General features: G+C 38.0%; 1 protein-coding gene across 1 annotated transcript; it reads left to right on the forward strand.

Annotated features, from left to right (window-relative positions):
• The first annotated feature begins 9,157 nt into the window (after positions 1–9,157).
• LOC127097811 (ATP-dependent Clp protease proteolytic subunit 5, chloroplastic) lies at positions 9,158–13,634 on the forward strand. Its single transcript, XM_051036294.1, has 9 exons — positions 9,158–9,408; positions 9,666–9,785; positions 9,868–9,982; positions 10,081–10,173; positions 10,409–10,454; positions 10,548–10,620; positions 12,838–12,872; positions 12,973–13,061; positions 13,143–13,634. The coding sequence occupies exons 1-9, from the start codon at positions 9,293–9,295 to the stop codon at positions 13,362–13,364; spliced, it is 909 nt and encodes a 302-aa protein (XP_050892251.1). The 5' UTR covers positions 9,158–9,292; the 3' UTR covers positions 13,365–13,634.
• Positions 13,635–14,999: the final 1,365 nt, after the last annotated feature.

The raw sequence follows: 14,999 nt of genomic DNA on the forward strand, positions 1-14,999 counted from the left end.
TTACAATTGAACTTCTCCAAGCGTTGTGTCTATGCCCGGGGCACAATAGCTAATTTGTTAAGGGTTTTGTCATTTTCATAAGCATATTCATATTCAATAAATCAATGGACTTTTTGCATTCAAATATTGCGCTCTTTGTCTTTTCTGTCATCTTCCAAACAAGCTATGTTTTCTTACACACACTCACGTAACAAATTGCAGATCCATACCCACTCTGGATCCTGTTGACAATAGTTCTACTACTGTTCATTATGACTTTGAAAATCCGATCTACCAAGCCGAGGATGGAAGTGTGGAAGATTGTGAAGTACCTGGAGAACTTGCCAGACTGTTACTGCAGGAAGAGAGGACTATACAGCCACACGAGGAGTCAGTTGAGACTGTAAATCTGGGTACTGAAGTAGACAAGAAAGAAGTCAAAATAGGAGCAGGCTTGGAAAACAGTGTCAAGAGAAGGTTGATTCAGATGTTGCATGACTATGTAGAGATTTTTGCTTGGTCTTATGAAGACATGCCAGGACTGGATACCGATATAGTAGTGCATCGACTGCCAACGAGGGAAGAATGTCGTCCTGTTAAGCAAAAGGTTCGTCACATGCGTCCTGAAATGTCTGAGAAAATCAAAGTCGAGGTGATGAAACAATTTGATGCAGGTTTTCTGGCTGTTACTTCTTATCCTCAATGGGTTGCTAATGTGGTACCAGTGCCAAAGAAGGATGGTAAGGTGCGAATGTGTGTAGATTACCGAGACCTGAATAAAGCGAGTCCCAAGGATGACTTTCCACTCCCGCACATTGATGTTCTGGTAGATAACACCGCTCAACACAAGGTGTTCTCATTCATGGATGGATTCTCAGGTTACAACCAGATTAAGATGGCGCCTGAGGACATGGAGAAAACTACGTTTGTGACGCAATGGGGCACGTTCTGTTATAAAGTAATGCCATTTGGTTTAAAGAATGCAGGGGCAACGTACCAGCGTGCTATGGTGGTTTTGTTCCATGATATGATCCATCATGAAATAGAAGTATATGTGGATGACATGATAGCCAGATCTCATACTGAGGAGGAACATCTCGATCATTTATACAAACTGTTCGAGAGGTTGAAGAAATACAAGTTGAGGTTGAACCCGAACAAATGCACCTTTGGGGTAAGGTCCGGCAAACTCTTGGGCTTTATTGTCAGTGGTAAAGGAATTGAGGTCGACCCGGCCAAGGTGAGAGCTATTCAAGAAATGCCAGTTCCCCGTACAGATAAGGAAGTCAGAGGTTTCTTGGGACGTTTGAATTATATTGCCCGATTTATCTCCCACTTGACTGCTACCTGCAAACCCCTCTTCGAGCTACTGAGGAAAAATCAAGAGATGATATGGAATGAGGAATGTCAAGAAGCTTTTGACAAAATCAAGAAGTATCTTCAAGAACCTCCAATTCTGATGCCACCAGTTGAAGGAAGACCTCTAATCATGTATTTAACCATGTTAGAAAATTCAATGGGGTGCGTGTTGGGACAACATGACGAGTCTGGCCGAAAAGAGCATGCCATATACTACCTTAGCAAAAAGTTTACTGACTGTGAAACAAGATACTCACTGCTCGAGAAAACTTGCTGTGCTTTGGCCTGGGCTGCTCGCCGACTAAGACAATACATGTTGAATCATACCACTTTATTGATTTCTAAGATGGATCCTATCAAATACATATTTGAGAAACCCGCTCTCTCCGGAAGAATAGCAAGATGGCAGATGATCTTAACAGAGTATGACATCCAGTATACTACTCAGAAAGCAATCAAAGGAAGCGTGCTAGCTGATCATTTGGCTCATCAAGCGGTGGATGATTACCAATCTATGAATTTTGAGTTTCCAGATGAAGATGTCATGTTTGTTACCAATCATGAAGAACATGGACCGGATGAAGGACCCGCACTAGGATCCCGATGGACTATGGTTTTCGATGGGTCTTCTAATGCATTGGGCAATGGTGTTGGTGTGGTAATCATTTCTCCCGAGGGTTACCATACGCCTTTCACTGCTAGACTATGTTTTCATTGTACCAATAATATGGCTGAGTATGAAGCATGTATTTTGGGACTCAAGGCTGCTATAGACCGGCGGGTCAAGTTTTTGAGTGTGTACGGAGACTCAGCATTAGTAATCAGTCATATCAAAGGAGAATGGGACACTAAGCATCCGAATCTCATCCCTTACCGAGAACGGGTGATGACATTAATCCCATACTTTGAAGAGATAACATTCGAACATATCCCACGAGAAGAGAATCAGTTGGCAGACGCATTAGCTACCATGTCATCTATGTTCAGAGTCAGATGGGACAATGAAGCTCCCAGGATCACCATTGAGCGACTAGATGAACCGGCATACTGTTATGAACTTAACACCGAGGGAGTACGGGAAAAACCTTGGTTCCACGAAGTAAAAAGATATTTAGAAGCTCAGGAATACCCTGCAGGGGCATCCATCAATGACAGAAAATTCCTGAGGAAGTTCTCCGCTAAGTTCTTTCTGAGTAATGGAGTATTATACAAACGTAATCATGACTCAACTTTGCTTCGCTGTGTGGATAAAAAGGAAACAGAAGAGATTATGGAAGATATGCACGACGGTATTTTCGGGACTCATTCTAGTGGACATACGATGGCCAAGAAGATTCTGAGATCAGGGTATTATTGGTCTACCATGGAAGCTGATTGCCACCATCACTCCAGAACCTGTCACAAGTGCCAAATCTATGCGGACAAGGTCCATGTGCCTCCTGCTCCTTTAAACGTGTTGACAGCCCCTTGGCCCTTTGCAATGTGGGGCATTGATATGATTGGGGAGATTAAACCTACTGCTTCTAACGGACATCGCTTCATTCTTGTTGCGATTGATTACTTTACAAAGTGGGTAGAGGTCGCCTCATTCGCTTCTGTCACCAAGAATGTGGTGGCACGATTCATCAAGAATAATCTCATTTGTCGATATGGCATCCCTGAAAGAATTATTACTGACAATGGTACTAATTTGAACAACAAGATGATTACTGAACTCTGCACGCAGTTCAAAATAAAACACCATAACTCTTCTCCGTACCGGCCAAAGATGAACGGTGCCGTGGAGGCTGCTAATAAGAATATCAAGAAGATCATACAAAAGATGACGGTGACGTACAAAGACTGGCATGAGATGTTACCGTTTGCTCTTCACGGTTATCGCACTTCAGTACGCACTTCGACAGGAGCAACTCCTTTCTCTTTAGTCTACGGAATGGAAGCCGTTTTACCAGTGGAAGTCCAGATTCCCTCTCTAAGAATCATAAAAGAGGCGGGCTTAGATGAAGATGAATGGATTCAGACTCGACTCGACCAGATAAACTTGATCGATGAGAAGAGACTTGCGGTTGTGTGTCATGGACAGATATATCAGAAGCGCATGACCCAGGCGTTTAACAAAAGAGTCAAGAGACAGGTATATCGAATTGGCGATTTGGTAATAAAGCGCATCACTCTACCACAAGGTGATCCCAGAGGCAAATGGATTCCCACGTACGAAGGGCCGTTTGTAGTTAAGAAGGTATTCTCTGGTGGAGCCATGATGCTTACTACAATGGACGGCGAAGACTTCCCGCATCCCGTGAACGCAGACATAGTCAAAAAATACTACGCATAAAAGAGACCTGCTAGGTCGACGTACCTAGGCAAAAGTAAGGGCATCCCGGCGAACCAAAAAGGTTCGGGCAAAAATTAGGGATAAACATAAAAAAATATGCACCCGGCAAGTCGAAAACCTGAAAAGGCGGCTTGGGCAAAAAGGGGTATCCTGGTGGATTGAAAACCTGAAAAGGCGGTCCAGGCAAAAATTAGGGATTAAAGCGTATGACTATGTCCCGTTCTCAGACAGCTTCATCCAAGTTCAAAGGACTGAACAAGCTAATCACTTCTATCCGACAGCAGGAGATGAGAGGCTTGAAGACATAATGGCAGTAGTGGAATTAAAGTCAATAGGACGTTTTCGACATAGCTTTCTCTTTGTTTTCTTGACAATTTCCTCTTACTAGGATTTTTTGTCTCCTTGTACACAAATTGCCTGTTTATAGGCCCTCTTTCGAAATCAATATAATTTTAGTTTAAAAAAAATGCTCTTGTTTTACTTTCTCTGTTTTGTTTGCATAAACGTCCATTGATTTAATTCGAATTAATATATGCATTTGGATATGATCGATGTTTACCAAAAATTCGTGCATAAAATAGAAATAGCGATTACTACTAGGCTTCAGGATCGAGGAGAAGGTCTAACCATGCTTTCCAATGAATCCGTTGCTAATTCTATTCCCCATCAAAGCCAGTTATTCCCCAAAAGCAATTGGCATTACTAGACAAATTGGTCATCTCTTCCACCCCCAGCCAGGCTTCTGTTAAATATTTCTACCCTCAGACAGAATCAAGTATCCCCAGCTAAGAAAGGATCACCGATACCAGTATCTCCAACCAGAAGATTGAGATTTGTTTTCCCCAGTAGAGTCCTCTGGAAGAACTTTTCAGATGCATAATTCATTCATTACATCATTTCACAGCATACGCATGCATACATCGTTTGCAGTTATTTTCGAAAGCATAAAGCATCTCATGCATCATGACATGGCATGAAGCTGACTTTATTTTTCAGGTTAATTATCTTCCGAATACAGTCAAAATAGAGAGTCATTCAGACGGACATCTTCATCGATTACGTTCAGATTCAAATACATCTTTCAGATACACTCCATGACAACATTCATCCTGACGTCCTCCTAGTGATGGCATCTATAAGCCCATCCCAGACATTTATTGCAAATACAACATATACAAATACTATCAGATATAGCCTAGCGTACGGTTCATTCTGATTCAGCTCAACATATGACTCTTTCAACTCAGATGCGATCTAACGTACGATCCATTCCGACCTTCAACAACTCCAATACGGTCCAGCATACGACCCATTTGGACCTTCAAGGCCTCAAATGCTACCTAGCGTACGGCACATTCTGAAGTGTAGTCTGGCGTATGACTACCCCCTTCATCACCAGGTACAGCCTAACGGACGACTCGTTCCGCAACTCAGATACGATCTAGCGTACGATCCATTCTGATCCTTTATCCCCAGCAGTGTATGACTCATTCGGATTCTTATCTCATCCTGATTCGGCACAGCATACGACTCCTCCAACAAGTCCGATACGGTCTAGTATACGACCCATTTGGATGTTCTTTCCTCAGATACTACCTAGCATACGGTACATTCCGAGGTGTAGTCTAGCGTACGACTACTTTTCGTCAGATGCAGCCTAACGGACGGCCCATTCTAAATCCCCAGGGAAGTCGACGGCCTAATGAATGACCCACTATACGGTCTAGCGTATGACCCAGTGACACCCATGACTTCAGATATCTTCTAACGTACGACGTACTCTGAAGCTCTCATCATCAAACTTCCTAGATGGCATCTTTAAGCCCATCTCCATCAAGACTAATTGACAAGCGCAAATTTTCGGGGCATTCTAGTGTTCAATAATCTTCCACCTCCAGACCACGAATGGTGCACATACCATTCTACTCTCTCGGTTCAAGAATATTGAACAGGGGCAGCTGTCATACCCCAAAATTTGCCCATTAATATTTCAAGACATTCAAGGGCACTCCGACTCATTTTTATGACACTGATCTTAAAGGAACAAAGGCCCAGCTCACGAATGGCCCAATCCAGAAAATGGCCCAAACTGGCCTGTTCGCTACGCGTTCGCTACACGCTCGCCTAGCGAACGTTCGCTACGCGTTCGCTACCAGCTCGCCTAGCGAAGCTGACAGACAACAGAAAATTTCGGGCTTCATTCTGAGCCCATTAGGTCACAAAAAAGAGCATTATAAATACCAACACTTCAGTAATGAAAAAAGGAGAACGAAAAAGAACGAAAAAGGACGAAAGGAGAACCCTAGCAAGCAAACCCTCGCGCTCACAGACGGAAAACCCTGGAGGCTAACCCTGAGAATTCCGAGAAACCCTGAAGAAGGAAAGCCGGCGGCAGCAAGGTCACTTCCGCTCAATTCGATCCGGTCGGCCAATTCAAGGTTACAATTCGATTACAAACAGGTTGGCATTGCTATTACTACCTTATGTTCTTAATTTGCATATGGCATTATGATTAAATTTATGAAAATATCTTAAGTTTGTCATGTGAATTGTAGTGTGCACTTGAATACCTTAAATGATTAACCATATAATTGCTGTAATGAAAGCCATAAGGCATAAAATTGGTTGAAATTGTACTGATATCAAAACCAGAATCCGCAGTCGCTCGCTAGCACGTCGCTAAGCGAGCATGCAGCGAGTATTCGCTAAGCCTTCGCTAGGCGAGGCAGGCGCGAACCTGACAGTAGCCGACTTTTCTATTCTGATTTTTCATTCATGTTTTATCATAGCCAGGCATTGTTTATCTGATCATATTACTGTTGTGATTTCTTTTGCGGTGTAATCCTCGATTGCACCCTGATTTGGTATTCTAACCCGTTTGCTGAATGTTGCAAAGGTTCACACACCCCAGGAAAAGATTGTTGTTTAGGTCTTCCACTTTATTTGTGGGATACCCTTGTGAAGAGCTGCCCTAAATTGCTTAATTAATTTTAATGTATTAATTTTAATGTATTATTTTTAATGTATTGATTTTAATGTGGAGATTCACCCTAATTACCTAATTAACTTTAAAACATGGCCTCTAAATATGTGATCTTGGACCTCTCTTTTGCCTTACGATATTACGGTACCACGGTCATGTCCCGCGAATGTGGGGATACACTTAGCAAAGACCCTTCGATTAAATCATCATGTCCCTTTAAAATAAATCATAGTCCCTCGGATGTTGCCTTCGAATATATGATTTTGTCCCTCGATGACCCTTCGGTGTAGCCTACGGTTAAATGATGATCGTCCCTTCGAATGCTAAGGTATCCTTACAACTGTTGTCTTCAATGACCTATCGATGACCCTACGATGACCCTTAAAAATCCAAAAGGTAAAATTACTTACTTCTCAATAGTAAGGACAGTTTTACCCTCATAAGGATAGGAAATGTTCATAACGACCTTAGGAAGGTATAACTCTCAATTACTGGATCATAACCTAAAACATTTTCCACCCCTCACACTTTGCAAATCCTAGAAAATCACCACTTGGTATACATTCATACTAGAATCATTACCAAGTTACATTTTTTCTAAACCGTTTTCAAAGTCAAACGAGATAAATACTTTGTATACATTCATACGAGAATCATTACAAAGTTAAACTCTCTTTTCGAAACATTTTTTTTAACAATTCACCAACACTCTTCAGACAAAAATATAAGTGATCCAGCAATTACGAGCCCATGGATAACCATGGATACAAAGGGTGCTAATACCTTCCCTTTGTATAATGTACCTCCCGAACCCAAAATCTATTGAGGTCTTTCCTGTTCTTTTCCACCTTTCCTTATTGGATAAAAGAAAAGTCGGTGGCGACTCTTGCTATCCGCGACATTGCGATAAAAAGCAAAACACCCCAAGTCAGTTCACCGTATGACACTATCCTTCTTAACCCTGCATCATTTGGAACACATATTCTTTGATTAAATAGAAAAACACCATCCATGTCTTGAGTGAAACATAACTTATTTGACATTGCCTGCAGTCCTTTGCCTAATAACTAACTCTCCCGAATCCTTTCCCTCAATTCAGAAGTGACATTCAGATTGCCCATCAAGACACCATTATCTGAAACTTTTCTAACTGATCATGCTTTAATATCAATAATTTTGCCTTATGCATTTCTTTCCAACTCAACGCATCCACCACTTTATTTGCCTTACCCGGATGGTACTTTAATTCAAAATCAAAATCCTTCAGGTACTCTATCCATATTCTCCCTCGCATCTTCAACTCTTTATGATCAAATAGGTATTTCAGGCTCTTATGGTCACTGAACATTTCAAAACGTACTCTATATAAATAATGGCGCCACACCTTCAATGCAAAAACAACAACTTCTAACTCAAGATCATGCGTTTGATAATTCTTTTCACGGGTTTTCAGTTGTCGAGATACATAGGCTACAACTTGGCCATTTTGTATAAGAACTCCACCTAGTACTTTCATAGGGTCTATTAGGACCTGTAATTATTAAAAATGGTGCGATAGTTAACATTCCACCCATTATAAGCATATGCATTTGTGGTGTTAGGTAAATGAGCCATTTCTCTTATAAATCCAACATTCCACCCATTCATAGGTAATGCGAGACTTTAATCACTCACATTTGCACTCAACACTTGGGTCCTTGAGTGTTAGTTTTTATAAAGAGGTTTAGTTTTGCTAAAACACTTAGATTCACGATGACCAATTTGATTGCAGTAACAACATTTTCTCTTTTTTCTGAAGTAACAGTTTGATTCATGATATTAAGTTTTTTTTTTGCAATAACATCATCTTTTTATGAGGTACCCTCTTTGAATACAAACTTTTCCTTTTTGATTTCTTTCTTTTTATTTCTTAGAACAAAAATAATTTTGTAGTTGTCGATATCTTTCTTAAAACTTTCATCTTACTTGTATATTTTTTTTCTTTCTTAACTCTTTCATTCTTGCTATTAGGGGAAAACCAGATTTTTGTGAATCCCTTCATTTTTGAAAGTATTGAATTCAATAGCTAACTTTGTCAAAATCTCCTACATATTTGAATATAAAAATTATGATATATATTTTTTTGAGATTAATTACTATACACTGTCAGTGTAAAAAGTTTTACACCGTCGATTCATCATCATCATCCGTTTGTATTACTTTATAGATTTTTAAAATAAAAGTCAAACTTCTTTTAATATCCGACGTCTATGATTAACTGAAGGTGTAAAATCTCTTTACACTGTCAGTGTATTTCAATTAAACTCTATTTTTTTTTCAGGCACATCTTATTATATTTATTACCTATATGATTAATCATATAATAAACTAATTAACTATATATTTAAATAATTTTAAATATCTAACTTTTTTATTTGTGTAAAATAAATATTTCAATTTTGTTACTACTAATTTTGAAGGGCTATGTAGAGAATAAGGTTTCCAAACAATGAGCGAAAGATATTCCGAAATGAAATTTGTTGGTTTGTAATATTTTGCTGTCTACAAGTTTCGCATTAACACTTCACTCCTTTTCAATATTAGAGATAACTTCTTCTTCTTCTTCTCTCCCTCTTTCATTCATTCAACAAATAACAATGTCTCATTCTTCTTTTCTCACTCCCTCTTCTTCTCTTACCTTCAATTCCCCTCTTCTTTCCCCTCTCCCTTCTTCTTCTTCTCCCCTCTCTCACAGTTCTTCTCTTCTCTCCGGGTATGTTCCTTTTTCTTTATTCAATTTCAATTTGTATTTCATTTCTGCAATTTCGAGGTTTTTCAACTTGTTGCACCTGGGTTTTGTTATTTACTCTTTGTTTCTTTGTTTTAGGTTGTTATGTTCATAGAGAATAGCTCTTTTTCTTATTTTTGTTTCTATGAAGGGGATAAAACCCTACTATGATTTGCAGGATAAAACCCTATTTTTGATATTTGTTTCTAACAAGATGATAAAACCCTATTTATGATTTGCAGGAGATTGAGTAAATCTGTAGGATTTAGAAAGACTACTCTAAAATCTCCGGTGAAAGCTGTGTATGGTGGTGAATTTCGGGGACCTGAGAGGAGTTTTCGTCAGGGTATTTGGTCCATAAGGTGGTAAACTTTTCCTTATTCATGATGTGCTATATCTTTTATATTAGTTTTATTTATTGACTTGAATTGAGTGTTCTTGAAGGGAGGATTTGGGAGTGCCGTCTTCGCCTTATTTGCCTGTCTATGCTCAAGGACAAGGGCCGCCTCCAATGGTTCAGGAGCGTTTCCAGAGTGTTATAAGCCAGCTTTTCCAATATGTATGTGTTTCTTACTCTTAATATTGCTTAAGGTTAAGGTTGAGTATTCAGTTCTTGTTTAGTTTTCGATTATTAATAAAATCTGTTATCGTATTTAGAGAATAATCCGTTGTGGTGGAGCAGTTGATGATGATATGGCAAATATCATAGTTTCTCAGCTCCTTTATCTTGATGCTGTTGATCCAAATAAGGTTTGTGTTTATTTTTTAGTTATTCAAAACTCATACTTACTTTCCTTATATCTTTATCTATATAAAAGCGATCCTTTAAATTTCTGGAGATGTCATCAAACTCTTATATTTTGATATTTCTTCATTTCAATGAGTCTGAGCTTGAGTTTTTTTAATCCTATTTACTATCTGTAACTCAAACAAATTGTTGCTCACCCACTTAGTCACCTGTCAATTTTCTGATTATGTTGAACAGGATATTGTCATGTATATAAACTCTCCGGGAGGATCGGTTACAGCTGGTAATAACTGTTTTATGTAATAACTTGCATTTTTTTATACAATTTAAAAACAGGCTTAAAAAGTTATACACTTTCTTTGTTTTTTGTTCTTAGGTATGGCAATATTTGATACAATGAGGCATATCAGACCTAATGTGTCCACTGTCTGTGTTGGATTGGCGGCTAGGTAATATTTCATTATTTCTCTGGGTAATATTACGTAGTTGCTGACAAGTTACCAATCACCGTCAGTAAAAGGCTAAAAGTTTATCCAAACTTTGATGTACGCACACACAACATGATCATTTTTCGTTTTGCTGAATTCAAGGGGTATTTAAGATGATGAATTATCCGAAGACCCTCCTTCCACATTGTACTATATCTTTTTTTAAATGATATTTCTTTTTTATTTGCATGGTTAGTTGGTTGAATTCATACCTCTTTTGTCGTTATGTTTTCTAAATCACTAGTAGATTATGAAGTCCGGACATAGATAGGGATACAAGACAAGAGATTGACACGTTCATATGAAAATGAACAATGTTTAAAATATTAGACACCAGGATTAATTAGTTGAGATTAGAGATCCTTAGAAGAGTTAATCTCAACCAACCTTGTGTTGTTTATATGATTATATATCTCTTTGCACGATCATGTTATGCACCTCTAAGTACATACATGTATGAAGGGAAATCAGTTATTCAAAATGAGGTGTTACCGTTAGAGACCTTAACATATTTCAAGTTTTAACTTTTTTTTTTGTTAGTGTGTTCTGATCTTCGTGTTGAACCATAATTCAGAGTCAGCTAAGGGTCTGTCTGATGTGCATATAAGATAAATCCTGATAATATTTTAATATCATGACATGTAGTGTTTGATATGACATCATACAAAGTAAGTAATTTATTTTGGGTCATGTGATCATCAAATCAGGTCATGAGGTAACTTAATATTTAAAACAATACTATCTTACATTTTATAATCACTAATACTTATATAACACGTTAAAAGAAAACTTTTTTGTACCAAATTACCGTATACTTAGCATGCATTATATTTATGTAGATTTATATGCTATATTCTTTTTTGAGAAAAAAACAAGTGAATAAATAATAAAGATGAAAGATTGTGTCTTCATATGGAAAATACTTTTTAATAAAAATCTAGACCCAATATATTCTTTGTTTATATATGTGCAGAATGGGTTTCTTTTCAATGATCTTGTATTTCTGCGCATTATTGTATAATTAAATTTTTATGTTTATATTTTTTTATCTGCAAGACTAATGACCTTTTAAGATATGTCATTTTTTATTTAGGCTATTTGGATTAAATTGCTGTCTCATATTTTCTTTAATTACAGAATTAGATATTTCTTTACCTAAGAACTTTTGAACTAAATACCTAAGAGCTTCTTGGGCTATGAAAGATCCACCATTTGCAGTAAGAAACTCAGAGTGCACTATATTTTGAATAAATGTCCTACGATGTTGTTCTATGTTCTGGATTTGGGTTGTGGTCTACCTTTATAGCCTAGTTGCTCCCCTCAGAGGTTAAGACTTGAGACATAGTCTATTTTAAGTGATACTATTAAAAGAAATCCTCAATTACTCTGTTGGTTGCCTTTTAGTTTAGTGCTTGCACAAATTTTAATTATCCTTTTTTTTTTTGCTTGATTTTAGTCTTATTTTTAAAAAACGTGGTTCATTCAACCCAGTTTATTTGACTGGTTCCTTCAACTTTTGGTCTGTGATCTAGTAGTTTACGGATGTTGCGCTAACATGGCATGCAATACATGGAGCTGTGTACCCTCTTGGTTATGTACCTTCTCGATTACGAGCTGTGTTTGACATTTATCCCGAGCTCAGAGATTGGATTGTTTACCTCTTTATTTACCTTTCTGACTATGAATGGAGTCCGACATTTCAAGCTAATTCTCTCTTTAAAGCTTGGAGTTTCAAAGGATGAGTACCCTCCCAACTAAGCATATCTTCTTGGTTGATTATGGCAAAACCTCCCAATGCAAGTCTAGTTAACTTCCCATCGTGTCCAACCAAGCACCTGTCCCTAACTCCCAAAGCATCTCCATCAGATATTGATCCTCTTGTTCAAAGATTGACTTAGCTTGTTCGATTTTAAGAATAAGTAGACTTAAGCTGATTAAAAAAAATTATAGCGACAAATAGTATATAAACAACTTAGAGGGATCAAAAGTGCAGTTAATCATACTCATGAATGTGCACACAGGAGTAGTTCTAAGAACTGGAAATGTTCATTAATATGGATAATTTCACACAACCACACTAAAAACTGATTGATAGGTGATTGTATGTTTGTAATTTCTTAATTCATTGAAGAAAATTTATTTCCCGTACTTACATATTGACCTGTTCATGAACAACAGTATGGGAGCTTTTCTGCTTAGCGCAGGGACCAAAGGTAAATAGTTCCTTTAACTTGGCTGAATATCATTTTCACTTTTGCTAAAACAAAAGTCCCCTCTTTCTAACTTTACATCCCCCCTCCGTCATTTCTGAAGGAAAAAGATTCAGCTTGCCAAATTCAAGGATAATGATTCATCAACCGCTTGGTGGTTTTCAAGGAGGGCAATCTGACATAGATATTCAGGTATAAGCCACATTTTCTTTCTCTTTATTTTTATAGCACAAACCTCTTGTTTATTTCATAATCATGATTCATAATCCTCAGGCAAATGAAATGCTTCATCACAAGGCAAACCTGAATGGATATCTGTCCTATCATACTGGTCAAAGTTATGACAAAATTAACCAGGATACTGACCGCGATTTTTTCATGAGCGCAAAAGAAGCTAAAGAATATGGACTCATTGATGGTATCATTATGAATCCTCTCAAAGCTTTTCAGCCTTTGGCTGCTGCAGAAGAGGGTGCAGATCGAGCTATTGCCTGACCTCGATCCAAGGTATAAAAAAACAAGAATGTTGTTTTTGGTTGGCTGCGCTTAGTATAGCTGAATTTTTCACAGATGTCGATATCTGTATAATGGTGTACTGAGAAATGAAGCCAAAGTGATACTTAGTGTAATGTATTGCCTCAAAGTTCATACTTTTAGAATCTTCCTTAAGGGATCCTGGATTCACATTTTTCCTTCACAGGCATTCTATTTTCTTGTGATAACGGATGTCTGGTGTGATCTGTTATATTTTATCTTCCTTGGACTTGTGATTGACTTCATATTCTACGGATGGTTTCGAAGTTGTGATTTTAAAAAAAATAACAACCTTATTCAAATTATATACGAAAATAATCATTTTTTCAATTTATTTTCCAAACTAACCATGTTATAGGAGTAGCCACACATATATATTAAAATTTTACACATAGGTGCCATTAATGGTGGCGACAACATGCACATCATGCCGCTGTAAGTGGTGGCGTATGCATGCATCACATGTAGTGGCTATTTCTTTTTTATTTTATTTTAAATTTTAATAATTATAATTAACAAAAGTGAAATAAAAAAGAAAAATAAAATTAATTCATAATATTATCTCATAAAATTCAAACACACAATAAATGGATAGAAAATCAATGACCAATCCGATCGAAACGTCTTTCTGTTCCACATTCTGGTGCATTAGATTGTCTTTGAGATCTCCTATGATTTTCCTAAAATGTTTGTGGTCTTTGAGTGTTGGTCTGAGGAAAATGTGGTTGGTGCGAGAGTCCTGACGTATTTGATATATTTGTCATCATTTCTCCCCAAAGTTGAGGGATTACCGTCAACGGTGCTGTCGTAATTGAGTTCGGTGTCCATGTTGTTGTAGTTGGGTCGTTGTGGTTGGGTTATGTGTGGATGGTATGGTTGGTTGAATTGAGACATTGATTTATTTTGGAAACGAAATAATGGTTCTTGTGGTGTAAGAAAGTCATACAATAGTTAGGTGCTTTGGCGGTGAGATGTTTGGGTGTTCATTGGTGGGGACTATGGTGGGATGGGGTGGAATCGTATGAATTATCAGGGCTATAGACAAATGTGGTGGTTGTGTATGGTTGTTGGTGGTATGGGTCAGACTCTTGATTTTGTGTTGGGTGTGTGACATGTATTGTTGCGAGGTTGGGTGTATATGATATGATGACGTTGTGATGTTGGTCATTGGGTTTGGGTGAGTTGACTTGTTCTTGGATTTGGTAATGATGTGGGGTTGGTTATTAGGTGGGGGTTTGTTGTTGGGCGTATGATGACGAAACTCGTTGGAGTGGATCGATCAAATACTTCGACTCAGACACAAACTGTATCGTTGTAATTGACCTAAATCAATTCATATAATGCTGAGTTGATCTAACAACTTGTATGATAAATTTGTTTAAGATGCGTCGACTCGATTCTTCCAATGATGACACATCTTTTTAGCGAAGTCTTTTCAATTGGAATAACCCCGTTGGACATCGACTCTTAGTTGATGCTAGTCTTCTAAACACGTCGGAGGGTCTGGAATTTATTGTTGTACACTGAATTGCAGTTTCACACGGTCACTCTGCTGCATCTCCATAATAGTGAACCTGGTAATTGGTGTTTTTGCTG

This window comes from Lathyrus oleraceus, chromosome 6 (genome assembly GCF_024323335.1).
Source record: "Lathyrus oleraceus cultivar Zhongwan6 chromosome 6, CAAS_Psat_ZW6_1.0, whole genome shotgun sequence".
Lineage (NCBI taxonomy): Eukaryota > Viridiplantae > Streptophyta > Magnoliopsida > Fabales > Fabaceae > Lathyrus > Lathyrus oleraceus.

Coding starts and splice junctions, on each gene's coding strand:
- LOC127097811 (XM_051036294.1), top strand. CDS start 9,293: ATGTCTCATTCTTCTTTTCTCACTCCCTCTTCTTCTCTTACCTTCAAT. Junction 10,174..10,408: donor ATGCTGTTGATCCAAATAAG/GTTTGTGTTTAT, acceptor TATGTTGAACAG/GATATTGTCATGTATATAAA. Junction 13,062..13,142: donor AATCTGACATAGATATTCAG/GTATAAGCCACA, acceptor CATAATCCTCAG/GCAAATGAAATGCTTCATCA.